Source organism: Triturus cristatus, chromosome 2_2 (assembly GCF_964204655.1).
Source record: "Triturus cristatus chromosome 2_2, aTriCri1.1, whole genome shotgun sequence".
Lineage (NCBI taxonomy): Eukaryota > Metazoa > Chordata > Amphibia > Caudata > Salamandridae > Triturus > Triturus cristatus.
In genome coordinates, this window is record NC_140582.1 from 1,090,608,289 (window position 1) to 1,090,635,881 (window position 27,593).

The window sequence follows — 27,593 nt, forward strand, 5'->3', positions numbered from 1 at the left end:
TACAGGTAAGTAACAATTGTTCTTGTTGATTAGGTCCCGCACTACCTGTTTGAGACATTATGTTTCTAACCTCAACTTGTATTGTACTTTTGTTGGGGTAATCGGTTTGTGTACCACCCCAGGAGCCTACAAGTAAAATTGTGCATAGTGTTTTTGTTTTGTTTCCAGCATTTAAGTGAGTGTCGTTTGATATATTGAGCCTATCATCTGATTTGTTCTGGGTTTAATTGATATCCTGAATATGCGTTCTTAAACGTGATTGGACATTTCCTGTTTGTCAAGTGCTATGTCTATGCTGTCTTATTTTCTGTGCTTATTTTTGGTGGATTTCTTTGGTGTTAACTCTGTGTATTCCAACTTTTATTTTCTTTTTAATGCGGTGCTTATTTTTATTTATTCTGCTGCCTAAGTCGCAAAATAGACAAATGTGTTTTTCCAGTGTTTACAAATAATTGTTGTTTTTTGCAGTGATTGTTGTAGAGCACACGTTTAATTTAAAGGCGTTCCTTCCTCTTCTTCTCTCCCTCTTTCTCTGACCAAAGGACTGTTACATGCAGTACTTTCCATCCCATAGGTTCAGAACTTACTGTCCCTTAAATGACCTTGCAAGCCTTCATGTTTTTTGTGTTTGCTATTCTTTATTTACCATGTTTAGCGTGCAAGCTTTCGGGTTCACAAACAACCGTCCATCTAATTGCAGTTCATGGACCCTTTATCTCATTGGTAACCACTTTCTTCATTTACTTAGCCTAGCCACACAGACTATAAGACAAACCAGATATTTATTTTATTCAATCCTACGGACTGTACCAATACATTGTTGCTCACGATACCCGGCCTTACTAGTCCTTGGAATGTATTGCCCAATGTACTACTTCCTTTTTAGGTCTCGCCTGGCGAACGCAGCGCGAAGCGCTGTCGCCAGCGAGATCTATTGTTGCTGACTTGCCTCGGAAGTGGGACAGGAGATGGGCACGCGCAGGCTTTTGGCGGATTTGAGTTGGTGTACGCGCTTACAGCCACGCGGCGTGCACATCTCCTGTCCCCCTTCCCTCGCAAGCCAGCATGCAGTTTCACTTTCGTCCTCACGAGCCTCCTGTAATTTCTTTTTTAAATGCGCTCGCGCGCTCCAAGCACGGCGCGTCGCGCTTTAAATGTACAACATGCAATTTATCTGAAAGTTCCATGTCAATTGCAAGCATAACAAAGCCGTGGCTGGTAACACGCTATCCTTTAAACTGCAATTGATTTAATTACAAGTGAGAGAATGACGCACGAAGGGAAAAAAAATGCGTGCAAATACTGAAACGCAGCATACTCACTTTATAGTGCACCATACCACCCCCTGAGCTGCCAGACGCCACCTCGGCTACTACCGCTTTCGCCACCGTGCTCGTATGTTCAGTGTTTGTTGCCACTCATCGCCTCAGCTACCGCTTTGCCAGCGTTCGCGCATGCGTAAGCCACTGCCTCACTCACACCTGCGGCTCTAAAGAGAAGGCGGAGGAGTAAATTGACAAACTAGACCACATACTACTAAATAGCCAAACGGGTGTGACGGCCATATTGGATGTAGCTTTACTTGTTTAAGTTTCCAGCTGGAATATTTTCTGCGCACAAGTCATGAATTCCTTGGCTCCGCGGCGTTTGAAGCTTTGTGCTGAATTAGTAACGTTTTTTTTATAGCTTTTTCAAGAACAAAAATGTGTAGTGTGTAGTGTCGACATTTATCTCTGTGAATTGTCATGTGTACAATTAAACAAGATGCACACGGGATGCGAGGTCCAGGTTGTGTGTTTGCTCTGGCAGGTATCGGGGATTTATAAATAGAGGGTGGTGAAATTACACAACACTCTGCCTTTTTGCAAACTGAAGAGGCCCTCGAATACTTTAAAATATGCGCCCACTGAGTCAGCCTTTCTCCTCTAAATGTGAAAGTCTCGGGGTCCACTGCAGCCAGTCGAAATTCCACCATTTTAAAATAAATCACACATGGAGATTGGAAACCCACACATGGAGATTGGAAACCGTTTTTTTTTCAGCTCAACACACACACACATACGCACGGACATGCACACAAAGGTGCAAACACGCGCGCACAGACACATACAGAGAAACACACTCGCACGCATATAGACACACACACATGCACACCATAGCATGCACACTCACATAAACGCAGGCATGTGCGAGCACACACACACACGAACATACATGTTTTGCAAAAACACTCCCACAGAAAATGATAAACACCCACAGGCACCCATTCACACGGAAACAGTAACAAACACACACACGCACGCACCCACAGATTCACACAAACAATTCAACAAACATATGTCCCTTCAACATTTTCTAACAAAGACTGACTGAGACACACTGACCTTCCCAGAAGAAATGCACGTGAAAACGGATAGGCACGCACAAGGACACAACACACAGACACACTGCCAGGCACATAGGCTTAAGCGCACACGCACACATGCCCAGCTGCCTCACCCCCGACTCCAGGAACAACTTATCCCTGGCTGTCATGTTTCCGACCCATCCTCTTGTTACTAGGAAGTACATTTCTATCTACAACACATCCTGAAAGGTCCCTGTGACATGATGCAGCTGGCGTCACTGTTAGCATGTGTGGGTGTGTGTCAATGTCCTACCACTCATGCCTCCAGGGTCACCAGGTCATGTGTATGTTACCCACCTGTGAGCCACTGCTCTTATGTAATTAATGCCCAGCTCTGCTGGTACAAGGCTTCTAGACAATATACACAACCAAACACAAGGCACACACCACACCCCGGCCAGCTCTAGGCCAAACCGTGACATTGTGAACACACAGCTCTAACCCTCTCATTTCAAAGTGCTGCAGAACAGCATCACATATCTCTTTGTAGCGCCAAATGAACGTCCTCCGTTTAGTGAGCTGTTTGATCTGACGTGATTTATATATTTATATGTGTTTGTATTATTACACAGCTGCCCTCTCACCTTGCACCACACTTACAGAGCACGCTCACCTGTCACAGAGAAGAACGTGAAAGACCCTATTAATGAAAGACTGGAAGATAATAGGATGAGCTGGGGGTGAGGGGGGTCTGCAGTTACCTGCTCCCAAAGGAGAGCATAAAAGCCCCCCCCACTAACACTACAAACCAGGACGCCGCTGGCGTAACGGACCTTGAGGGGGGCCTCCGTGCAAGGCACCTGGGGGGGCTCCGGGCTCAACCAGGAGCCCTGCAGCCAGAGTGCTGTGCTGAGGGGGCCCCCCTGGAGCTTGCCCCCCCCCCCCCCCCCGCACCACGGGGGCTGCGGGGGCCTGTGTTACGCCCCTGCAGGAAGCCCCACCACACCCAATGTCGCAGAGTCTGGGTAGAAAGGGTCGCAGCCACTCGTTTAAAGGGGACATCACTTTATCCCCCCTCGTCCTCAGAGCCATGTTTCTTCTGAGCTTTGAGTCCTTGAAAGTAGGAGAGACTGCAGTCTTCACTTGGATAACAAGTAGTTGCAATGCAATAGGTCTCGCATTTACGCAAGTTTCAGCTATTGACGTTGCAAATAACAATGCCTTTCATTTTTGTTTTCGTTTTTAAAACATAAATAAAACCCATTGTCATTTACAATGCCAAAAGCTTAAACTTGTGTAAATGCGAGACCTATTGCATTGCAAATGCTTGTTTTGCTTCTTGTACTTTATATATTTGGTGGTATTTTGTTCCATGTTATTTTGTGCTTTCTTTACATAAAATAAAAACTACCATAAATTTCTAAGGGTGAAATAATGCAGAGAATGTAATGTCTTTCAATTGGCAATTTCTCCAATGGACTGATCTTAGAAAGTTTTAGGCATAGAAAGTCTGTATTGCCATCCCATATCCACATCTCATTATCCTCTCTCATCTCATTATCCTCTCTCATCTCATTATCCTCTCTCATCTCATTATCCTCTCTCATCTCATTACTTCTCACACTCACTCTGTCAGGACGTTGTTTACCAAACTATTAATGGTTAAAGTAAGAGGTCTATATTAAAATGTTTTTGGTAAGAGATTTGTGGACATAGTTGGGGGTCATTCACCTACTCTTAATTGAATATTATGACATTGTGAGGGTGGTCTACCCTGCCAGCAGGATCCTTTACAAGTTAGAATTGCACCAAATTAATTTATAACACTCCATTCTAAATCACCTGAAACTTGCTATTTTGAGCATGTTTGCCACTGCTTTTCTGCACGTTTGCCAGACTGCATTAAGGTAGTGCTGCTGTTGTGTGGAGATTCATTTTTTTTGTTCTTTTTATTAAGGTTTTTGACCATGATTGAAAAACAATCTACCATCATAGGAATTATTACACAGAACCAGTTGGTAATTAGCCATATACCATTTGTAAGTCAGTGGCTCAGCGGCATGGTTACATCATTAGCAGTATGTACAGCTGATAACAATTGGCATACCCCATCAATCATAGAGCCCCCACTCTCCATCAGTAATGCGAAATGATCTTATTGTGGTACATTATAACTCGACTATGTGATTACATTTCAAGTACATATGCGCTTTACTTATGGCTTCACTCCGCCATATCACATCAGTCAGCCTATACAAACCAAACAGTCTTTTGAATAACAATGAACGTGAAAACACTAAGGGGAAAAGAGGGTAGGAGGGAAAACAGGAGCCGCATCGAGGTAGGAAAAAGAAATGCGGGTCCCAAATGCTGTGAAACAGACCCCTTTCAATCATCATATGGGTGCACATCTTGACTACTAGGAGAAACAACTGCATAGTTTGGGGCATGGGGCAGGCTGTCAAAGCATAGCTCGGGCCATAAGTCTGCCCAAATATACCTTACAATTATTCTGAATTAGGAATATCCAAAGGGTCTTCCGGTGTTAACAGCCCCTGTAACACACACAGCATTACATTCCATGCAGAGGAAATGGGTAATTTACGCAGGCCAAACGTATCCTCACGCACCAAGGAGACCGCCTCAGCCTTCACCCAATTCTGCATGGAAAGAAACCAAGCCTTTAGAGGCGGGGACTCCTCCGTCTTCCACCTGCGCGTAATTAATCGTTTGGCCACAATAAATCCCAAATCTAGCAACCTATTAGATGCTTTGTGCTCTTTGCTTCTTGGAAATTCACCAGTGATGCACACCTCACATGTCCTCGGTACCTCCCTGTCTGTGCTGATGACTAATGCCCCAAGTACCCTCTCCCAATATGCATGTAAATCTGGGCAGGACCAAAGCATATGTAAAAGATCGGCATCTACCAACCTGCAGCGCGGACAGCACTCATCCTGTCTATGGAAATATCGATTTATCTTCTTGGGGAAAGAAATGCCCTGTGGACAATGTAGAACTGGATTGATCGAAAACGGGAGTTTCTGGGAACCTGTTTGGAACTCTCAAACTACAGACCACTCCTTCTCCGAGTAGGGCCCACCCTGGTCAGCCTCCCATTTATCTCGCAACGGCGTTAAATCCACCAGGGTATGCTCCCTGATCAATTCCGCAAACCAGTTCACTAGGTGGCATCCTGTACCCATGACATGTACGTATTGCATGAGGAGATGTGTTGGAGGCTCCTGCGCAATGTCACCCCACCAGCGCCTCAGAGGCCGTCCAGGAGGCATGATTCAGAAATTGGCCTGGGGGGAACCCGTCCTCATTCGGGATAGTGAGGAACGGCCGTAATACGCCTTCTTCGTATAGATCCCCTAGGATGGTTATACCAGCCTCCGCCCAGTCAATGAGGTCCGTGCCCTGTACTCGTCCCTGCACTGTCGGCATACCCAATAGGGGCACTACGGGTGTGTACGGTGTGACGTGTCTAGTAAGGCGCAGCGCCCTGCCGAAATATTTCCGCGTAATCTGAACCAATAAAGGAAGAGGTTCATTCAACCTATTACAAGGGTAGAACATGGAGAGGATCCTGTCCAGAGAGTACGGGGGTGGGGGGGTCACGCTCCGCCGAATCAGTTGGGTGTAGTTCCTCCACCCATTTTGCCACCCACAGAATTTGAGACGCCAAGAAATAATGCTCTTGGTTGGGTAGAACCAGCTCACCCTCGCTGTTGTGTGGAGATTCCTAGTTCCCAAGTGTCCCCATGGCAAATGTATCACTTTAAGTCAGTTGTGACGTGTTAACTGATGACTAGTTGTATTTTGGGACTTTACATTTTGCTTTTTACATTGTAATTATGGGCTCAAAATTCTAGCAGTAAAGTGTTTTTGGGTAAAAAGCCAAGATTTAGCTGTAGGTATCACACACTACAGTTGAAATCTGGCAGCTATGATTTTTCGGTCGAGCCTGGGCAGCGCATGCAGTAGTGGAATATGGCTTTGAAGCCCCACCCCCTCTTCGCCCCAATTTTCAGTTGGCTTATGTCACTGGCTTCTGAGTCGTTAGTAGGCTTGTTAGTCCCTCCTTGGTACCACCTTGTCTGCATTTGTTACCTCCCATAACAACTGGACCTTTTACTGGCCTGGCAGATGAGGGGTGTTGCCCCGAAACCTGTCTCCGGATGCTTTTTGCTGGTCCAGGGAGGACCTGGCCTGGCAGTTCGGGCTGGACTTTTCCCATGAGGCACAGGGTCAAGAATGATTTGCTTATGGCTGGGTCCAAACTGTGGTGGCGAAATGAGCTAAAGAATGATGGTGGATTCAACCCAGATCTGTGACCGGGTGTGAATGTCTGAAAAGTTTCAGCACTCCGCCCATCATCTCCTTGTGTTTACATTGTATTTGTTAGCAGAATCAATACGGGGATACCCTCCATGCCCAATTTTAGCTGTATGCCGGAAGGGAGTCTTGCTTATTATCATCCGACAGATACCTCAGTGCATTATAATAGAACGTATTAAAAACGAGCATTGGCATAGCCAATAGGTCTCGTCTTTGGGATCTTCTAAGTGTTTAGCCATGCAACAGTTGTTGTATTGGTTGATGTGTGTTTATAAGTGGATCAAATAGGGACCAGAGAAAGTCCAGAGTTTCATATTATAAGATACAAAAGAGCGCATGCCTGCTAAGCAAATGTTTCTTAAGATTGAGCATCTGGCCAAGTAGAATCTGCACAAACTATCAAATCCCTCACTCCATTTATCAGAGTACAATGGGATGATGCAACTTCTGGGCTCTCTCCATACCGCAGTCATGGAAGACATAAATAAACTAGACAGCAAGTATGGCAATGATTGAAACTATCCATTTACTGCGCCGTGCTGCATTACAGAAAATTATTAAGTATGGGAAAAGGAGACGTGGAAGACAGAGCGTGAGGGATTAAAATAATTACATTGTGGATAGAAAATTATTTTGAATAACTGCAAGACATCCCAGTCTTTTAATTATGAAACAAACAAAAGAATATTAAACCAAGCGAAAAAGTGAATCCTAAACTCACGGTATATAGAGTTGGTAAAGTGTCCGAGTAGGGTTACTATTAGTAAGTGCGCAAGAATTCAATAATTAACACTACAACTCAGGACTAAATGCAGGAGGCGTTACAGAAGAGGTCGTGTTGAAGGATCATTTGAAAATAGACTGAACTGACATTTGTTAGGCAGCATTTTTGTTCGGTCTATGCTAGTTTTGTTATTGTAAAATAAGTTTTTGGGGCATATTTACATATATAGATATACATACATAAAAACACACACAAACATGGGTCGAAAGCAAAAGTATTTTGGGTCTCAAAAGACCTAAGTTGCCATAGTAGTCCCTGGCACTGAAGGGAACTGCTTTGAGTGTGAATGTGCCAATGTGAAACAGCAGAACATAGTCTTAGTCAGCGAAGTTGGCCAACTGGTGAAGTGGGCTGAAGACGACTGAATGCCAACAAAGCAGTGCATGAAGAGGACAGGCTGAAAGCTGCTATAAGTTTTTGATCCATATAATTTAGTAAAATCAAAAGGTATCAACACCAAACCTAGAAATAAAAGTTTACATGCCTGGTCATTTAAAGATGAACCTAGGAAGACTGCAAATTAAATTAAAAGCAGAGCGGTGCGCTACATGGAAGGGAGAGCTAAGTGAGTCAGATATGCCATGCAAACGGTAGCGCGCATAACATCACATACTTAACATAACATCCATCCAACCCTGCACATGAGCAAATCTCTAATATACCATAAGTGGGGGTGTAACAGGGCTCACAAAGCCCTGGCTCCCCAAGCGACACCATGTGCTACATAACAAAGTGAAAACTCCCAACATATGCCCAGCAGAGCTCAATGCTATTGACTGTATTAGATCAACCAACAGCCCTCATTAGCACCAGCTGTTTTACATACACTCTTATGCTAGGCAGTGTGCATACTGAAATCCTACAAAATGTTTAAATGATTCGGTACAGACCTCTGGTCTCCTTCGAACACCAAAAGCATTCACCTATAACTCATTCACACTAGTGACCGTACAACTTCGTAAACTGAATCAGACTACAGACGAATCTAAACCTCAGGATAATTTTATCAAGTGCTGCGAAGTCATATCCACGGGTGTTAGTGAGCTGCACAAATGCCATAAGCATAACAGCAACAAGAAGTGAACAGGATACATTTGTGTTCGAACTCTGCATGGCCGCTAGAGGTTAGTAACCTGCTTAGTTGATTAACAATGACGGCGTTCTCTTCCAAGAACTAGAGAATTCATTACTCAACATGGAAAGTAAAGAGAAATCTAGGCATTTGATGAGAACACTGTGTGTAGCACTTAAAGACTGAGGGCAGAGACAAAGACATGAGGGGGACACACAAGCCACTGGAGCGAAGGGAAACGATAACCCCAAGTGTATTTAAACCTGGTGGGGGGGCTGAAATAGATTTCCTGCTTTTTGAGGGGGCATGGTAGACTCTAGAAGCTTGGAAGAGGCTATGCAAAAATACTTAATTCAACATAACACCAACAATATGTTTGAGTTGTGTAAGCTGAACTGCCCTACCACAAAGAAATAGACAAAACGACAATCAATAAAACGATAACTTTGAAAAGCTGCAAAAACAAATGATTAAACTCCCAGTACCATCTTCACATAGTGAGGGACAGACAAACAGCAGAAACACTCAAATTTCAAACAAAGGCAGAACAAAAGTCAAAGTAAGATGGAGCACAGCTCAGTAAAGGGACGGCCGTGGGATGAATTACATTAGCCAAGGTTACCAATAATATTGTGGATGCTGTTGACGGAAAGTGGGGAAAGGCAACTACAACGCCGCGCGTAATCGCGATGAAAACAAAAGTGATTGCGGTGACGTGCTAAGCACGCGAGGGATGCGCGCGCAGCAATGATTGGAGAGGCAGAGCGAGGTGCGCGTGCTTGTGCACGTAACCGCAAGCTGGTGGCCGGCGGGTAGCACTTTGAAAAGCCTCTTACTAAAGTTGAGCAAGCAGCGCATGCACTGCTCTAGGCTCTACCTAAAACATTACATGTTAAACTTTTGAACAATGAAAGCATTCAGAGGTCTTTTAACTAGTTTGTCGCATAATTTCCCTCACTCTGTAAAGGGCTATTCTTCAATTGGTATGTGGGGGTCCATATATACTTACTGTCTGGTTAGGGGGGGAGCGAGTTACTTTTAAATCGTGGGGTGTTTGGCAGGTGACCTATCAATACTGACTTGCAGGAAAGGGGGCTGATGCATTAAAGGGCTTTACTCACTCTGTGCATATGTGATAGTACATATTAGCCAAAAGATCAAATATGATTTTAATCCCAGATTCTCTACAGTGTATAACGCCGGATGTGAAGAAGCATCTGCGTTTCTCAGTCATCTAGTCATTGACTTAGCTTTTACTTTGCATAATCCCTCCTTTTCTGCCATAGAGAGTTGGCCCTTCTGGAATGCTTAGCTAGGGTGAGTCTTCATAGCTATCATCAGTGGCATACTCCTTCATTTCCTGCTTCTGACTTTCCGTCAACATTGAAATAGATGGGAATGAATGTAAAAGTTACTTAAATCGAATAATGTTGCAACTCTATCTTTAAAAACGTATCCACTCATTGAGCATACTGGTGGTCAGCTATAATTAAACTGCGCTCAAGAAGCTGGACCAGAGTGTTTGAGAGGGACACCTGCGGTTTCACCATCGAGCCTGAATTTTGACTTTTTCATGATGTGGCTATACAGTGCCAGTGGTACTTTTGGTTTGAGTAGTAATCTTGTTGGATTGATGCAATGGCATCAGCAGCCATGTACTATCATTGGTTTTAATCGTGTTGGATTGATGCAATGGCATCAGCAGCCATGTACTATCATTGGTTTTGTTTAATGAGGAAACCAATCAGTTGATGCGGTCTGTAGTCTGATAACAAAGGCAAGAGCTGACTTGTCTTCTTGGTCGGTCCCTTAAAATTTAGAAACCATCATTGTAGACAAAAATTTTGATTTAATGATCAGTTGAAGGTAGTTGTAAAAATTCTATAACCTGGTGAGATGTGATGTATTTGGCTTTTTTTCTGAGCCGGTATTTAGATGCATAAGCAATTCAGTGTGTTTAAAAAGTAAATGTTGATACTATGAGTAAATCCATTATTGTAGTTTGGCATGCATTACCCGATTCCATATTTATTATATTTTTAAGATTACATATTTTTTTATGGTGTAAAATGTTTTACAGGTTCCAGGATTAAAAATTGTTGATCCTGCACTCATTCATGTGGAAATCGTACACGATGTCCCTGAGGATTGTGGTAGGTGCACTGCTTGTTTCGTCTACTCTGGCTTCTGCTGCAAATATTAGGACCATATCGTGATTTAATTATCAAGTTAAAGTAAGAACTTTAACTGTATTTCATTAGACATATATTGTATGTCCCTTTTTAAAGCAGTATTGGTATGTTTTTAGGGTAAACTTCATTGAGATTTTCAATATCCTACATGTCTCAAAGGTGTTGGCAATACTGTTGCCTACTTCTTTGTGGAGACGTGTGGGTGACTAATTTCTGCACTCAGTAGCAGATAGGCCTGACAATTATTTATGATGAAGTGCATCATTTGCTGCACACTCATTTACTACTATAGATTCAGCAAGTGTTCAACTACCATCATGTCTACATAAGCCAATGGTCATGATATTGGAATGCAATGCCTCACTGGATTGTGGTAGTTCCTTAATGTGCTTGCATATCTTTATATGATGTAGGCTTCACAAATTGTTCAGATTGTCATGGGATATAATCTGTCATTAATTTATTTAGGGACACAAAAAAACTAACTAGATTAGTATGGCTCAAGTCATTAATTCAGTGTTTACCAAATTCACATTCCTGCAATTTAAAGAGATGGCATGTTCTACCTTACTCAAGAGAATAGTGTGTGCATTAGAAGAAAGTGCATTTTGTTATAAATGTTAGATTGGTATAAAACACAATATAGAATGCACCCTGTTCTAAATGTTACAGGTAAATCCAATAAACCTCCCACTCTGAAAAGAAAATCTGAAAGCGAAGTGACAGCTGAGGTTAAACCGAAGCGATTGGACTCTGAGGTAGGCCACTAAAATATTTGTTGCCTGTGTAACCAGCCACACATCTACGCTTTTCTACCATCAAGGTCAATTGTGTTATCTTTGCAGGGCATAGAGGCTAGCAATGTTGAAAAAATTGTAAGAAAAGAGGAGAAAAGTTCAACTGTAACAGAGCAGCCCAAATCAACAGGACTGCCTCCACTGCAAAAGACCACACTGGATGTATTTAAAGAGTTACTGTCCTCTGCCCATCAGCTGGTGAGTCTGCTCTGCTTCCTATTAGAAGGCTAACAGCCGTGACCTTTTTCTTTGTCATGTTTTGTCAACTGATCTACTTTGCACCTGTGGTATAAGACTTTTTGTAAGGCATTTTAAAACATGGCAAGGATTTCTCTTTTTTGTACCATGAGTACTGTTAGGCGCAAGTGTGATCCATATAGAAAAGTGTTCTGGGCCAGTGAAGCTTCTGTTTTAATTCGTTATGCAGGTGTTGTAATTCAACATTTTTGGTCACTTTTCTGGCCGTGACGTGCTAATGGTAACATTGATTACCTAACACAAAACCACTGTGCTTTATCGGACAAAATCCTGCACCATGGGTGTTTGGTTTTCATGCATATACTCTTACTTAAAGTGTAAGGTTTCTGCTTCCTGTTTTTCCCGGTTGCTAGAGCTGAATTGTGTGCAATTAAAATGCATCAAAATCCTGCCCGCTGTAAAGGAGTTCCTCCAATTTGCTTACTGTGAATGCTCTGTTGTAAGTGCAAATGCATTATCAATGATGTGCAGGTCGACTGCAGCAGTACTGGGAAGACTGCAGTGAAATAGGAGGGGTGAAGGAAGTAGGTTTGAATTGCTGATGTGGTTGTGGAGGCATGCTCAGAATGTTTTAATTGAAATGCCTTAGCATTTCAGTTGGTGGTCCCAAAAAAACGTAACATGCTAAATTGTGCAATGAAACAACCCTCAGTACTGTGTTTTCAATAAATATACTTAAATTTTTACTAAAGAATGTTCTAGGTTTGTGCCAAAGTGTAGATTGTGAAATGTTCTTGAATATTAATGGTCTAGAATGCATATTGTAAATTGCCAATGATTGTATGCCAACGATTGTATGATCCTAGACAATTTGACATTTATTTGCATTTCTTATGGGGGGGGCGCGCGCGTCTGGTCAAAGTCAGTACACTATAGTCACATGATGAAATATGATACTAATGTAGTATACTGGATGTAGGATCAGAGCAAAGTTTAGTGTGTGTTTTAAAAGGCAGTACACATAATTTCAAAGCCATACATCTTCCGTATAACGTCTCCTAGACAGCGCATTTGATGTTTCCACAAGACCAATTGTACAATATGGCTAAAAAAATCTTGGAAAAAACAAAGCCGAGGCCTCACTTGGGAGAAACCTTTTTAACTTTGCCAATGCTTGTTCAAAATGATTCTGGTGACGCGATTGTTATACATAACCATACCTTAATGAGGTGTATATTGGTCGAACTTGAAGTACTTCTGGATAAAGTATTTACTATTTATTTTTCAAATAAAATGCCATATATTTTGGAACTTGGAAAGCATGGTTTCAGCTTTGTCCGTTTTCAAATGTGTCCAATCTCGTACGGTAGCTGTTCATGTGTAGGGTTTTTAAGCATAGAACAGTACCCTTTCTAGTTGCCCCTTCTTACCGACCTCATGTAGGAAGCTGGCTCAGTATATACTATACCAAAGTGAGGTATAGTGTGCTCCGAGTCCAGTGGAACCCAAAAGGTAGGCAGAGGTAAAGTAGATAGCACCTCACTCTATTTTTGGTAGTGTGGTCGAGCAGTAAGGCTTTATCAGTGTTAAGCATTTGTTGTACACACTGTCAGACCAATTGTTTTTGTATAAAAATATTATTTTAGTCATTTTATTTTTCTAGAACCAAGCAAGCCTGGCGCAGGTAAGCAGTAAATACTTGACAGTAGTAATGCAGTTTGTAAATAGTTTGAATTGCAATTGTAAATGTATTTTGATTTGATTACAGTAGTGTTACTCATAATGTAATGCTTTTCAGAATACAGTACATGTACTTTATATAGGATTCTTGGTAAAGTTACAGGTAAGTTACTTTTGAGATTGCTTTTCTTACAGAGTGCAGTATGCCTGGATACTGCACTGGCACATTTCCTGTAAACAGGGAAGTTAAAAGCATTTTTGTTAGCTAGTACAATTTTAAAGAATTTCTTTAGGTTTCCCAACTCCACACTTAAAAACTATTCATAGAATAACAGTCAATGTTATCCTATCGAGGAAAATAGTGTTGACGGTTTTAAGGTAAGTACTTTGTAGTGAGAGTGGGTGTTCTGGGGTTAGACTCGGGCAGGGTGGGTTCCCCCAGGGTCAAGGATGCACTCCAGCAGCACTAGGGCGGCCGGGTGAAGTGCTGAGGCCCAATGTTATTCAACAGGGGATAGGGGGCCTCCGGTTGGTGGCTGCTGACAAGTAGGCCACTGGGTTGTGGGAGCAAAGCTCCTGGACTTAAGCTCAGGGTAAATGGGGGTTTAGGCCAGCACAAAAGATGCACCCTCAGCGGCACTGGGGAGTCTCTGGTTTGCAAAGGCACTGCAGGCTGAGGGACGAAGGTCTTCTGAGTGTGACCACCACGTGGAGAGGTAAGTTGGGATCTTGGAGGTTGGTTAGGCACCGTTGGTTGGGCCACCCAAGGCCATGGGACGTCGGGTGGAGGGGTGCCTTTTAGGGTCTAATCTTCTTACCAGCTCCTGGTTGCGGTTGGGGGGGGGGGACCTTCCGGTTTGAGGCTGCAGGCGTCTGCTGGAGGCTCTAGGCAAGTCAGGGGTCGCCGGATCTCGGGTCAGAATCGCCAGGGGGCGACCTCCTCTTGGTGTTGGGCCACTCTGACTCGGGCTGTAGGCTTTGGGTGCAGAGTGGTGCAGACCCACGGATCCTTGCGGAACTGGAGTCTGTTTGAACAAATCTGGTGTTCACAGGAGTCTTTGGCATTGAAGGCAGGCAGGTCCTCCGGGTTTGTCGAGGTTGCTGGCTGCAGGACCTACTGGGATTTCGCTGGAGCAGGTTCGAGGTGGGGACAGGCCCGTAGGGCTGGAGCCAAGTCAGTGGGCGTCCTCCTATTAGCTACGGCACGACTGTTCAGTCCTTCTTTTCTTCTTGCAGGTGTTTGTCTGGGGAAGCACGGTTCATGTGTGCCCCTGAATACTAAATTTAGGGGCGTTACAGGTCAGTAAAAAGGTTGGGACCAATAAGTCCCTTCCCTGGGGTGGGTACACCCCCTATTATGCCACCCTCCAGTGGGAGGGGGGCATAAGCCTTTCTCTGGTTGGCTGGGTCGCCCCATCTGCTAGATGGCGAGGACTGAGAATTGTGCTTCACTTCGCCTCCCTCACCTGATGGGTGGAGTTGTGCCCCCCTCTCTTCCTCACTTGTTTTTTCTGCTGGTTCTCCCGCCCAAAGTGGGGGTCAGAACCAGTGGGGACCAGTTGCTGAAAGCAACAAGTGGCCTGGGGAAGCTTACAAAGGCAGCAAGCCTATGAAGCTTCCCCTTCGTGGACCCTGCCCATCCTGGGGGAGGATGCTTGGCCCCTCGTCTCAGGATGTGCATCGTTTCAGACCCCCGAGACCTGCCGGCGTTCGACCCAGGGGTCCAGAAACATGTCTGGTGGTGGTAGCTGAAAGCTGCCACTCAGCCTGCACACTAGTGGTATGTTGTTTTTCAGGGGGCATCTCTAAGATGCCCTCTGTGTGAATTTTTCATTAAATCCCAGCACCATATACTGCACTTACAATGTCTAAGAATGGACTTAGACACTGTAGGGGTACAGGGCTGCACCTGTACCCTCACCACTGGTATAGGGCACCCAGCTAGAGGGCTGACTGATGTATGCTAGGGCAGTGGGTTGTAGGCATGGCACACACTGTTATCCAGTATTCGGGTATTTTTCATAGATTCCCATGCCTGAATCATTCCCCGTCGTCGGGATGGGAGTCCCCGGTACATAAGTAAAGTAATGTCCCATAAGACATATAGAGTAATAGGCCTAAGGCCTCACAATAACACATCCGGGTCCTTTTGTAATAAGGACCAAACTCTAGAGAACAACCAATCGGCTGTCACCACCCTCTAGAACCTTCCTGGAAAGAGCTCTAGTCCCTCAGATTTTCTACCACTCTTCGTGCTAAGGGAGTCTGTTTTCCTTATTGTAAGAAAGTGGGTTTCTGTTGAGGTAACCCCCCCCCCCTTTTTTTGCCTAATAGCTGATGCACTTTTCCTTGTTGTGCCCTGGGCTCCTGCCAATCAGGTGCCCAGGGCCTGTGTTCCTTCCCTAAAAACTGCCTAACAGCCAAAACCCAAATTGGCAAACCCTGGCCACATGTCAGCCCCTGGTAAATGGTACCCTAGGTACCCAGGGCCTTGTGACCAGGGAAGGCCTCTAAGGGCTGCAGCACTCCTTGTGCCACCCTTAGAGGCCCTGTACCCTAACACACACACACTGCTCTTGCAGGCTGAGTGTCTGGATACAGGACAAAACAGAGAGTCGACATGGCACACATCCCTGTGTGCCATGCCCACAACCTTCACTACCCTGGCATATATCAGCCACCCCTCTAGCTGGGTGCCCTTTGCCAGTGGTGTTGGCACAGAGGCAGGAGCCCTGTGCCCCTACAGTACCCAGGCCCATTCCTGGGTCCTGTAAGTGCAGTGCTGCCATCTAAGAGTATATGGTGCTGGGAGCTTGTCAAACACGAACTCCACAGCACCATAATGGCAGCACTGAAGACTGAGAAGTTTGGTATCAAACTGCTCAGCACATTAAATCCACACTGATGCCAGTGTAGGATTTAATGTACCAAGCACCACAGAGGGCATCTTAGAGAGGCCCCCTGAAACCTAAACCTACAATCCACGTCTGTTCTAAGGCTGCCTAGGCTGCCACACAGCAGACATGTTGCTGGACCCCTGGGTAGGAGAGCCCCTGCTCTCCTGGGTCTGCAACAATTCACATCCAGGGCGAGGTGCTAAATCTCCTCCCCCAGGATGGGCAGGGGGAAGCTTCAAAGGCATGCCGCCTCTGTGAGCTTCCCCAGGCCACTGCAACTCCCCACTCTGGCGGGAAGCTTGACCAGAAACCCCAAATAATGACAGGGGATGTGCCAGCCTGCCAACCCCACCCCTCAGGTGGGGGAGAGGAGGTGAAGCACATCTCCGGGCTCTCGCCATCTTGAAGATGGGAAGCCCTGCCCAATCAGGACTAGGCTCCTGCCCCCCTCCCACAGGAGAGAGGCAGGATAGGGGGTGTACCCACCCTAGGACAGGGACCCATTGGCCCCTGCCCTTCACCTACATGTAACGCCCCTAAATCTAGTATTTAGGGGTACCCTGAACCTTCCTTCCCCAGATTCCAAAATACAAAGAAGAGCAAGAAGAAAGAAGACCTGCCCTGCAGCTGCTAAGAAGAGGAAGACACCAACTGCTTTGGCCCCAGCCCTACCGGCCTGTCGACCCTCGAACCTGCTCCTGCTCCACCCCGGCATCTCTTGTGGCCAGCGACCTCACAAACCCCAGAGGACCTGGCTACCTTTTGGCTCTAAGCCCCTGGGACTCCCATGAGTAGAGGCTCTACTCAAAACCTACTTCTAATCCCTGGCAGCAGCCCGGAACCGCGAACCCAGCACACTCTGCACCAGCCAAGCCTGGCCAGTGCCAGAGTGAACAAAGACCACGAGGACGACCCCACGGCGACTGTGACCCCGAGTCTGGCACCCAAGGACCTCCCTCGACACTCCTGAAGAAGCCTGCAGCCTCAGAACAAGGTGCCCCCCCTACCGCGATCAACAGAGGGTAAGATTTCCCGACACCAAAAGGCACCCCTGCACGCGGCGTCCCGGGGTACCTACCTATCCTCCAACTACCCAACTTACCTCTCGAAGTGGTGGTGGCACCTGAAGAATCCTCGTCCCCGAGCTTGCAGTCTTTTTCTAAACCGGAGATTTCCCACTGAAACCAATTGAGCGCCCGAAGACTCAAACATACCCTGCACCCAGCCGCCCGAGTGGCCCTGGCAGTGCAACCTCTACACCTACCTACTTCCCCACTTGCCCGGAGTAAGTGACCAGGAGCCCAGCTCCCACAGCCGCGTGGCTTGCTAGTCAGCAGCCACCAACCAAGGCCCCCCTATCCCTCATAGGATAACATTGGGCCTAACTCTCTCTGCACACGGCCGCCCTAGAGTCGCTGAGGGTGAACCAACTGTACCTACCTGACCCTGGGGGACCCCTGAGTCTATGCCCAGAACCTCAACTCTGCCAGTCGAGTACTTACCTTTAAACCGATAACTGTATTTTCTTCATAGGGTAACATTGACTGGCTTTTTCCTGAAATTTCTTTTAAGTGTGGACTTTTCAAATCTTAAAATATTCACCAAAAATCAGCCGAGTAACAAACGAAAATACTCAGCTGCTCTTAGGTGAGCTCCCAGTGCTGGATCTTGGTGCCCAGCACTGACTCTGAAAAATACTTACAACTGTACTTACCAGTAACCCAATTTTCTCCCATAGGAAATCATTGACTGTTTTTCTGTGAAATTTCTTCTAAAGTGTCAATTTCTGCAATCTTTAAATATTCTTTATAAATCGTGTAATATCTGAAAACATAATTACTTACCTGTTTTGGATAAAGGTCCCAGTACTGAGTCTAGGTACCCAGTACTGGATTACAAAAGTAACGAGAACATACTATACCTGTAACTTGAATTTTCTGTCATAGGGAATCATTCATTGACTGTTTGCTATGAAATATTTTCTATTTTCTAAGTGTCAACTTTTAAAATAGCAAAATATTGTCTAAAAATAATCACAGTAATTAAGTCGACTTTTATCACTTGATTCCAAGTACTGACCCAGGACTGAATCTAGGATCCAGTCCTGGAATTCCAAAAGTAATCCTAAAAGTAATCTGTGGCAAATAACATGAAACTTCCATTGAACTCAATGCATTATTGTGTTTAAAATAGTGTTGCCTATTGCAACCACTTGTAACTGTTTACAAAAGTCAATTGCATATTGCAAAAGTTTTTTATATATAGCATCTCATTCTGAGAAAGTATATTTTAACTCCAATTGTTGGTTCTAAAATAAAACAAGCATATATTTGTTATATATAAACCATTGGCCTAGAGTTCAGTTATTGAGTGTGTGAGACCATTTGCTGACTGTGTGTACAACAAATGCTTTACACTGTCCTCTGATACTGCCTTACTGCTCGACCAAGCTACCACTTTAGAGAGTAAGGTTATATCTAACTTTAGCCTCTGCCAAGCCTCTGGGGACTGTGGACTCTGTTCACCCTGTACCTATTTGGGAACAGTATATACAGAGCCACTTTCTCACACTTATTTCTTGGAGTCTATGTTTCTTTCTTCAGGATTGTCTTTGTCTGAGTGAAGTCCTTACTGTCTTCATGTCGGACACTCCTAAAAAAGGGCTTTTAGGCCCTGTGGTACCTGTTAAAAGACCGTGAGAGAAGGCTTTTGACTTGGCTGCAGAGGCTTAAGGACAAAGAAGACCCCTTGTCCTCTGAGGAGAGTGAGAGCTCATCAAGATCCTCCTCTAAAACTCCTCAAAAAAGGTCCAGAGATGTCTCTCCAGGTTTTTCTTCGCAGCAGCCTCAAAAGAAGACACACAAAGTCTTCAGAGGCTTCAGAATTAAGGATTTGCCTGCCAGGGAGTCTCCTTCCCTTCAAAGTTCAATTTGTCTTGTCGGCATCTTTCGTCGTCGACTACTTATTCGTCGAAGGCACATTCCCCTTGTCGTTGACTATCCAGATCAAGAAGTCTTCGTCGACATCGAAGATAGCGTCGACGGCTCGCTCGACGACGAGTGCTTCGTCGTCAACAATGATACGTACGTCGACAGAGTGTACCGTTGACGACCCTTCCGTCGACAACGACTTTGTCGACGAGAGTTCCTTCATCGGCGGCAGTGCCCCGTATGACCATCTATGATTCTTCGTCGACGACTAATATACTGTGTGAGAAAGTGCCATCTTTCTTGCATGGTATGCCCCCACTTTTTGCTAAATTGCTGATGTACTTTGACTGAGTGTGCCCTGGGCACCTGCCAATCAGGTTGGTCAGCAACCTCAACCCCCGGAGGACCTGACTGCCTTGTGACTAAAAGACTGGGACTCCCATGAGCAGTAGTTCTGTTCAAAGCAAGTAACAAACCCCTGGTGCCAGCCATGAACCGCGACTCCTGCACCCGCCAAGCCTGGGACCTCTCACAGCCTCAGGGATCAAATGCATTCTAGTAGTAGTGGATCATGCTACTAGTTACCCTGAAGCAATTCCACTTAGGTCTACTACAGCTCCTGCAGTAGCCAAGGCCCTCCTGGGTGTCTTCACCAGGGTAGGGGTTCCTAAGGAGGTGGTTTCAGACAGAGGTTCCAACTTCATGTCTGCTTACCTGAAACACATGTGGAAGGAGTGTGGAGTGCAGTACACGTTTACTACACCATACCATCCACAAATCAATGGCCTTGTTGAAAGGTTTAACAAGACATTGAAAGGCATGATAATGGGGCTCCCTGAAACTCAAAAGGAGTTATGATGTCCTGTTGCCATGCCTGTTTTTCGCTTACAGAGAAGTGTCACAGAAGGGAGTAGGGTTTTCCCCCTTTGAACTCCTGTTTGGTCATTCTGTGAGGGGACCAGGCTGTCTTGTGAAGGAGGGTTGGGAGAGGCCGCTCTAAGAACCCAAGCAAGACATTGTGGATTATGTGCTTGGCCTAAGGTCCAGAATGGCTGAATACATGGAAAAGGCATCCAAGAATCTTGAGGCCAGCCAGGAGCTTCAGAAGCACTGGTATGTCCAATAAGCTGCACTGGTTGAATTTCAACCTGGGCAATAGGTATGGGGTTTAGAGCCAGTGGCACCAAGGGCACTCCAAGATAGATGGAGTGGCCCTTACCCTATCCTAGAAAAAGAGTGAGGTCACTTACTTAGTTGACCTGGGCACTAACAGGATACCCAAAAGGGTTATCCCTGTGAACCCGCCTTAAGCTCTACAATGACCGGGCTGACATCACCATGCTGATGGTGACTGATGAGGAACAGGAAGCAGAGAGTGACCCTCTCCCTGATCTCTTCTCCTACAGCCCAAAAGATAGGTCGGTAGATGGAGTTGTCTTTTCAGACACCCTCTCTGCCCAACAGCAGGCTGACTGCAAGCAAGTCTTGCAGCAGTATGCTAGCCTCTTTTCCCTGACCCCTGGTCTGACAAACAGGTGTACCCATGATTTGGACACTGGTGACAGTGCACCTGTCAAGAACAAGATCTATCGACAGTCAGACCAAGTCAAGGAAAGCATCAGAGCTGAAGTCAGCAAGATGCTGGAGTTAGGGGTTATTGAGCCCTCTGAGAGCCCCTGGGCCAGCCCAGTGGTTCTGGTCCCAAAACCTCATCCCCAGGGTGGCAAGAGAGAAATGAGGTTCTGTGTCTACTATAGAGGGCTCAACTCTGTCACCAAGACAGATGCTCGCCCCATTCCAAGAGCAGATGAGTTGATAGACAAACTAGGGGCAGCCACATTTCTCAGTACTTTTGACTTAACTGCAGGGTACTGGCAGATTGGCATGGCCCCAGGAGCAAAAGAGAAAACCACATTCTCCACACCTGATGGGCACTATCAGTTCACTGTGATGCCCTTTGGGTTAAAGAATGCCCCTGCCACCTTCCAGATGTTAGTGAACCAAGTCCTGGATGGGTTGGAGTCCTTTAGTGCAGCTTATCTTGATGATATTGCTGTCTTTAGCTCCACCTGGCAGGATCACCTGATCCACCTTGGGAAGGATTTAGAAGCCCTGCAAACTGCAGGCCTAACTATCAAGGCATCCAAATGCCAGATAGGGCAGGGCACTGTGGTGTACTTGGGCCACCTTGTTGGTGGAGGTCAGGTACAACCCTTACAACCCAAGATCCAGGCCATCCTGGACTGGGAAGCTCCAACAACCAGACCTAAGTCAGGGCATTTCTTGGCTTGACTGGGTACTACAGGAGGTTTGTGAAGGGATATGGGTCCATTGTTACTCCCCTGACAGAACTTACCGCCAAGAAGATGCCCAAGAAGGTTAACTGGACAGTTAGTTGCCAAAAGGCTTTTGACACCCTGAAAGAAGCAATGTGCTCAGCACCAATTCTAAAAGCTCCAGATTATGCCAAGCAGTTCATAGTGCAGACTGATGCCTCTGAGCTAGGGATAGGAGCGGTCCTATCCCAGACCAATGATGAAGGCCAAGACCGACCTGTTGCTTTTATAAGCAGGAGGCTTCTCCCCAGAGAGCAGAGTTGGAGTGCCATTGAGAGGGAGGCCTTTGCTGTGGTTTGGTCCCTGAAGAAGTTGAGGCCATACTTGTTTGGTACTCACTTCCTGGTTCAAACTGACCACAGACCTCTAAGATGGCTAATGCAAATGAAAGGGGAAAATCCAAAACTGCTAAGGTGGTCCATCTCCCTACAGGGAATGGACGTTGAAGTGGAACACAGACCTGGGACTGCCCATGCCAATGCAGATGGCCTTTCCAGGATCTTCCACTTAGACAATGAAGACTCCATAGGGCAAGGTTAGTGTTGTGGATGAATCACAGGACATTTCTAGTTAGGTACATGTAGGATTTACATCCTTTACAACAGTTAGTCTCATCACCTTTTCATTTGGGGGGGGGGGGGGTGTGAGAAAGTGCCATCTTTATTGCATGGTATGCCCCCACTTTTTGCTGAATTGCTGATTAACTTTGACTGAGTGTGTCCTGGGCTCTTGCCAATCTGGTGCCCAGGGCCTGTGTTCCTTCCCTAAAACTGCATTGAAGCCTAAATCCAATTGGCATCTATGGCTACATGTCAGCCCCTGGTAAATGGTACCATAGGTACCCAGGGCACTGTTGACCAGAGAAGGCCCCTAAGGGCTGCAGCACTTATTGTGCCACCCTTAGAGGCCCTGTACCCTGACACACTCACACTGCCTTTGCAGGCTGAGTGTCTCGGTGCAGAACAAAACAGTTGACATGGCACACATCCCTGTGTGCCATGCCCACAAACACACTGCCCTGGCATACATCAGTCACCCCTCTAGCTGGGTGCACTATGCCAGTGGTGTGGGTGCAGGTGCATGAGCCCTGTACCTCTACAGTACCCAGGCCCATTCCTGGGCACTGTAAGTGCAGTGCTGCCAATAAGAGTATACGGTGCTGGGAGGTAGTCATCACAAATTCCACAGCACCATGATGGCTACACTGAAGACTGAGAAGTTTGGTATCAAACTTCTCAGCACATTAAACCCACACTGATGCCAGTGTGGGATTTAATGTAAGTTGCACGACAGAGGGCAACTTAGAGTTGCCCTCTGAACCTAACCCACAATCCACGTCCTGCCTGAGAGGCTGCCTAGACTGCCACCCAGCGAGGTGCTAGGTCTCCTCCCCCAGGATGGGCAGGGGAAGCTTCAAAGCCATGCCGCCTTTGTGAGCCTCCCCAGACCACTTGCTGTACTTAGCAACTGGTCCCCACAAATCAACGATTGATGAACTCTATCATTGTTTGCTTTTGGCCTCCCCTTGCATCCTCGCCCATCTTTAAACCGTCCACTAGCATCCAACTATGCCTGTGTATAGTTGACAGCTTGTGCATGGACTAGACTCCACATCTAGCTGCAGGCAGCTGGAGCAGAACTTGTATAAATAAAGCGACATACACATCTTCTTGTGTAACCTGTTGTCTTGCTGCTGTTCCACTGCTGCTCATCTGTCTCAGGCACCAGCTTTCTTTCAGATTCATTGGCCTAACATCACATGGGCTTCTTTGCCCAGTGCTTAATCTCTTAACATTTGCCGATAATGGGCATTCTAGAGTGTTTGATGTCTACTGGGGCTCGGAGTCTATTGTGACACCGGTAACTGGATGGCCCCTTAATAAATATTTCGGCCAGTTACTAATGTATAGTGTGCTACATTGATTGCCTTCCTCTAAAAATAGTATTGCATAGTTTACCATCTGATTTCTCAATTTAATGGGAGCTATTGATATATCTTGGATAGTAGTTGATATTTTAAATCTGGTTTCCTTCAGGCACCTCCAATTCTACAACCTGCACAACATGTTCCGGTGTTTGGAGAAGCGCTCCTAGGATGCACAGCAGCAACTCCTGCGAGTAAAGACTGGAAACAGGATACACCCCCACCAGCAAATTCCCCTCCGAGTTTCAGCGCCCCCTCTTCTTTTGGGTAGGCCCTGACGATCTGTGCTTCAATGTTGTTTGCTTTTTTTTGTTGTTCTTTTTCCTTACTTTCTGTCAATTTAGTCTATCTTGAAAATTGTTGATTTTTTAAAATTTGCATAGAGCTTTTTGTCAGGGCTTAGGAGGAGTTTGGGCAGCCCTTGTTTGCCATACTTAGTCAACGGAAATTATGGCTTGGCCAGGTGGGTCGCTGATCTTGTACAAAGCCCATGTTGTCAACAACCAGGCCACACAAATTTCCATGGTGTTCTCGGTATGTTGACAGCAGTTTCTTTTCACAGCCATTAGTGGGTGAAATGGGGTTGGTGGAGGTGGAGGTGGAGGAGTGGGGGCTCATTTTTTGCTGCAGTTGCCCCTCTAGTGTTTATCCTGGTACTAATGTATAGCTACATGTTCCTGTGTATTTTAATTATTCTTGGAAAGTACTTTTTTTGGAAAGGTGGGCTGAAAACAACATAGATTGTTCTTTATTCTATTGTTGCCAATATTGTATATTCTATTTCCTTGTGGGGAGGGGAGAATTGGCTGTTTTCAGAATTTGTGTGAAGATTGCACTTTTTTTACCTCCAAACTAATGTGCCTTTTCTTGCCGTTTTAGCCTTTTTAATCCAAATCCGTCCCAAGAAAGACCTTTTGGCTTTAATTTTTCAACGAATACCCAAAATGATACAAATATATTTTGCAATAATGCCTTTTTACCGAAACCTTTTGGTACAAGTGAAATTGGGGAGTCCAAATGTCCGGTAGAATTTCCAACAAGCTTCAGTACACAGCCCCTCGCTCCAAGTTTTCTTTCTTGGACTGACAGAATGAATAACGAGAAACGTAACAAGCCAAAAAACCTATTTGAATCCTTCATTAAAACAACAGATACTTTAAATAATGGCTTTGAAACTACAGCAGTGAAAGACAGTTTCTCTACACCGCTGGTGTTCCAAAGGGAGATTCCCAAAACTGTACCATCACCTAGTAAAAGTCCAGAACTGCCAAAATTACTGGATTCTCCATCCGAAGATGAAGAAGGCTCACCAGTGCGAAAAATCAAACCAGCCTATGACCAGAAGCATCATTTTGAAGACTTGTACAGAAGAAAGGTTTACCTTGAGAAATTGGCCGCAAAGGCAGAAAAGGCTGCTGGTATTGTTGGAAATTCAAGAAGAGGTCAGTCTTTCAAATCATACGTTGAACTGGTACATTTTTGTAACATAGTGTTGGTAATAAGCTTTGTCCCTTCCCCTTCAGTTTTGCTTGGTTTACACCAGCCATTTTTTGAAAATGAGGGCACCAGCGTTCAAATACTGTCTTTGCTCTGTTTCTTTAATATAAACTTGCTTTTTAAAAAATAAAAAATAAAAAGTCTTTGTAAAGGGGTGGAGTGGTTTAGGCGTATTTTCTTTTAACTTGTCAAAATTCTGTGAGGCGGCAAATAATTTGTCAAAGGTAGTAGTCTTGCAGCAGCTTTCCAGACAGCTTTCCTGTAATGCCTACATTAACATACCTCTGCATTCTTCATGCAATACAGAATGAGCTTTAGTAGCATGCTTTCATCGCTCGGGTGCGTGTGGCTTTAGCTGTAATCCCCTCTTTCCTTCGGACCTTCTGAGTCTAAGTCCTGTAGACATACACTGCTGTACTGTCTGTCTTTAGGTATTTTTGGGTTTTTAATTTAGCGTCTGCGATTTGACAATTGTAAGACCTTTTGTTTAAAGTTTGCATAGCAGGCTATGAGCATACCTCCTTCAGCCAGTTGCTTTTTTTTTTTTGCTTGATTGTGTATATCTTAATCCTAACATTATTGGCTACTTCTGAATATCATATCTCCACTCAAGTACCTGCTTTGAACTGCATGAGGGATTAAAGAACTGTAGCACCCCCCCCCCCAAATTACGCTCCTGCTGGCCCACTCCTGCGCCACTAACAGTACTGTGCCTACGCTACATATGTTGCCACATCACATGTAGACTCTTTTGGCTTTGCCAGTGATGGTGTGAACTAGTTCTTACATCATGGCCTGCCTTTCCCTTCCTGGTCCGTTGATTTGTTTGGCTTTTCCTCTGGTAGTCTGGTGAACTGTATTTGGCCCGGCCTGCCTTTCTACTTTGTTCTTGTCAAAATCTTCAAGAATAGCGTTGAGCTACCTTTCTTGTTTGTACTGATGGATGATTGTAGATTTTCTACATCGTACCACATGACTAGCTTCAAGTCCTATTGAGTCAGTTGTTACTATTTTACAGTATAATTTCTAGCCTTGAGCTTGTTAGAATCATTAGCTCTGTTTTCATTCACTCCGCAGTAACTGTTCACAAATCTGTCTTAAGTGACGCTGGGAAAGTTAGAAGGTTGCAGGAAAGTGGGGCATCGTTTGTGCAAGATGGCTCCTGCAATGATGTTGCACCTCACCTGCATAAGTGCCGGGAATGCCGCTTAGACCGATTTGGACGAACCAACGAAATGAAGGATTCTGCTGTTTTCTGTCGGTTCTTTCACTTCAGGAGGTATGTGGTTGATGTATAGAAAAATGGTGTCCTTAGCATTATAGCTGTCCTTAGGGTAATGGAACTGGGATTCTATGCTGTGGGGGGTTTGGACGGATTTCTCTTTCTTAAATGGAACTACATGTTTATGGTACATGAATACCAATAGAAAAGGAGTGTAATAGTGTGAAAAAAAAAAAAACTCCTGCAGCGCTTAATTCGCAAATCTGGCAGTGCACAGTAGGACCTGCGCTGCTTTATGCCTCCATTTCAGAGCTGTACTGCCCACTAGGCCTGCTCCTATAGCACCCTACGTGCTTCATTTTCTATTTAAAAAAACTTATTTTGACAATGTAATCCTTTGTTATTGGCTAATCCTGAACAAACGTTGGAAAAGCCAATAGGTCTCTTCCATGGAAGAGCTATTGGCGTGGCAATGTTTTTTAGCCATGTTGTACACCTGTGTGGCTGCTGTTTAGTGTGGCTAAAAGTTAGTGGCGTACAGGAGAGTGTTGTGAAATGGCATATGTTGTGTATTCGAATGTCATGCAGTGGCATAGAGTGCAGTGTGGCATAGAGTGCAGTGGAGTGATGCAGGGTGGCGTAGAGTATATCAGCATTGAATTGAGTGGTGCAGAGAGAGTTCAGTGGCATAGTGGTGCAGAGTGCAGTGGAGTAGCTTGCAGTGGCGTAAAGTAGAGTGGACTTGTGTTGAGGGCATTGGCATAGAGCAGTGGGACTCCATGTATGGCCCAAAACCGTAGCATAGAGGTAAAGTAGCTAGAGTTCCGTTTAGTTTCTGCAGCTAGCTGCTGGGCTTTTTTTCTATAGTCACTTCATCTTGTTTGATGAGCAGGGCTGCCCTGCTAATAAAACGAGCTGAAAAGACTGTAGAAACAAAGTCCAGTATCGGAAAAAAAAGAAAGTAATACTGCAAGAGTACATTTGTTTGTACTTTTCTGGTTCTGGGCTTTTTTCTACAGCCAGTTAAGCTTGTACAGTCAGTAATACAGGCCCACTCATAAGTGAAAGCTGGGTTGAGTGGACTGTAGACGGGCGTAGTAAAAGTATGGGAAATGTGAACAGGAGCATAACCGGTTTGGATTAGTGAGTGTGAGGAGGTCCATTCAAGTTTTTTTATTTGCAGTCTGGTACCAGCAGTCATATTAATTTTATTATAAATTCAGGACTACAAGCAAGAGTGCAAAAAAATGTCCTGTTGTGGGTGAGCTACTCATACATGGAAATGGTGAACCTGAGAGTTTGGGGGCAGTCAGTTTGCTTTGTCAACCTCTCTGGCATCATCTTGCTGCTTGGTTTTTTGCTGGTGCTGCATG

General features: G+C 45.2%; 1 protein-coding gene across 1 annotated transcript in view; it reads left to right on the forward strand.

The window, feature by feature from the left end:
- The window catches only part of KDM3A (lysine demethylase 3A), a 390,851-nt gene that overhangs the window by 147,742 nt on the left and 215,516 nt on the right, over positions 1-27,593 (forward strand). The window contains exons 6-11 of the mRNA XM_085642629.1: positions 10,628-10,700; positions 11,412-11,497; positions 11,585-11,734; positions 23,614-23,768; positions 24,381-24,943; positions 26,076-26,277. Coding sequence (XP_085498755.1) covers positions 10,628-10,700; positions 11,412-11,497; positions 11,585-11,734; positions 23,614-23,768; positions 24,381-24,943; positions 26,076-26,277 — 1,229 coding nt within the window. The remainder of the gene's footprint in view (positions 1-10,627; positions 10,701-11,411; positions 11,498-11,584; positions 11,735-23,613; positions 23,769-24,380; positions 24,944-26,075; positions 26,278-27,593) is intronic.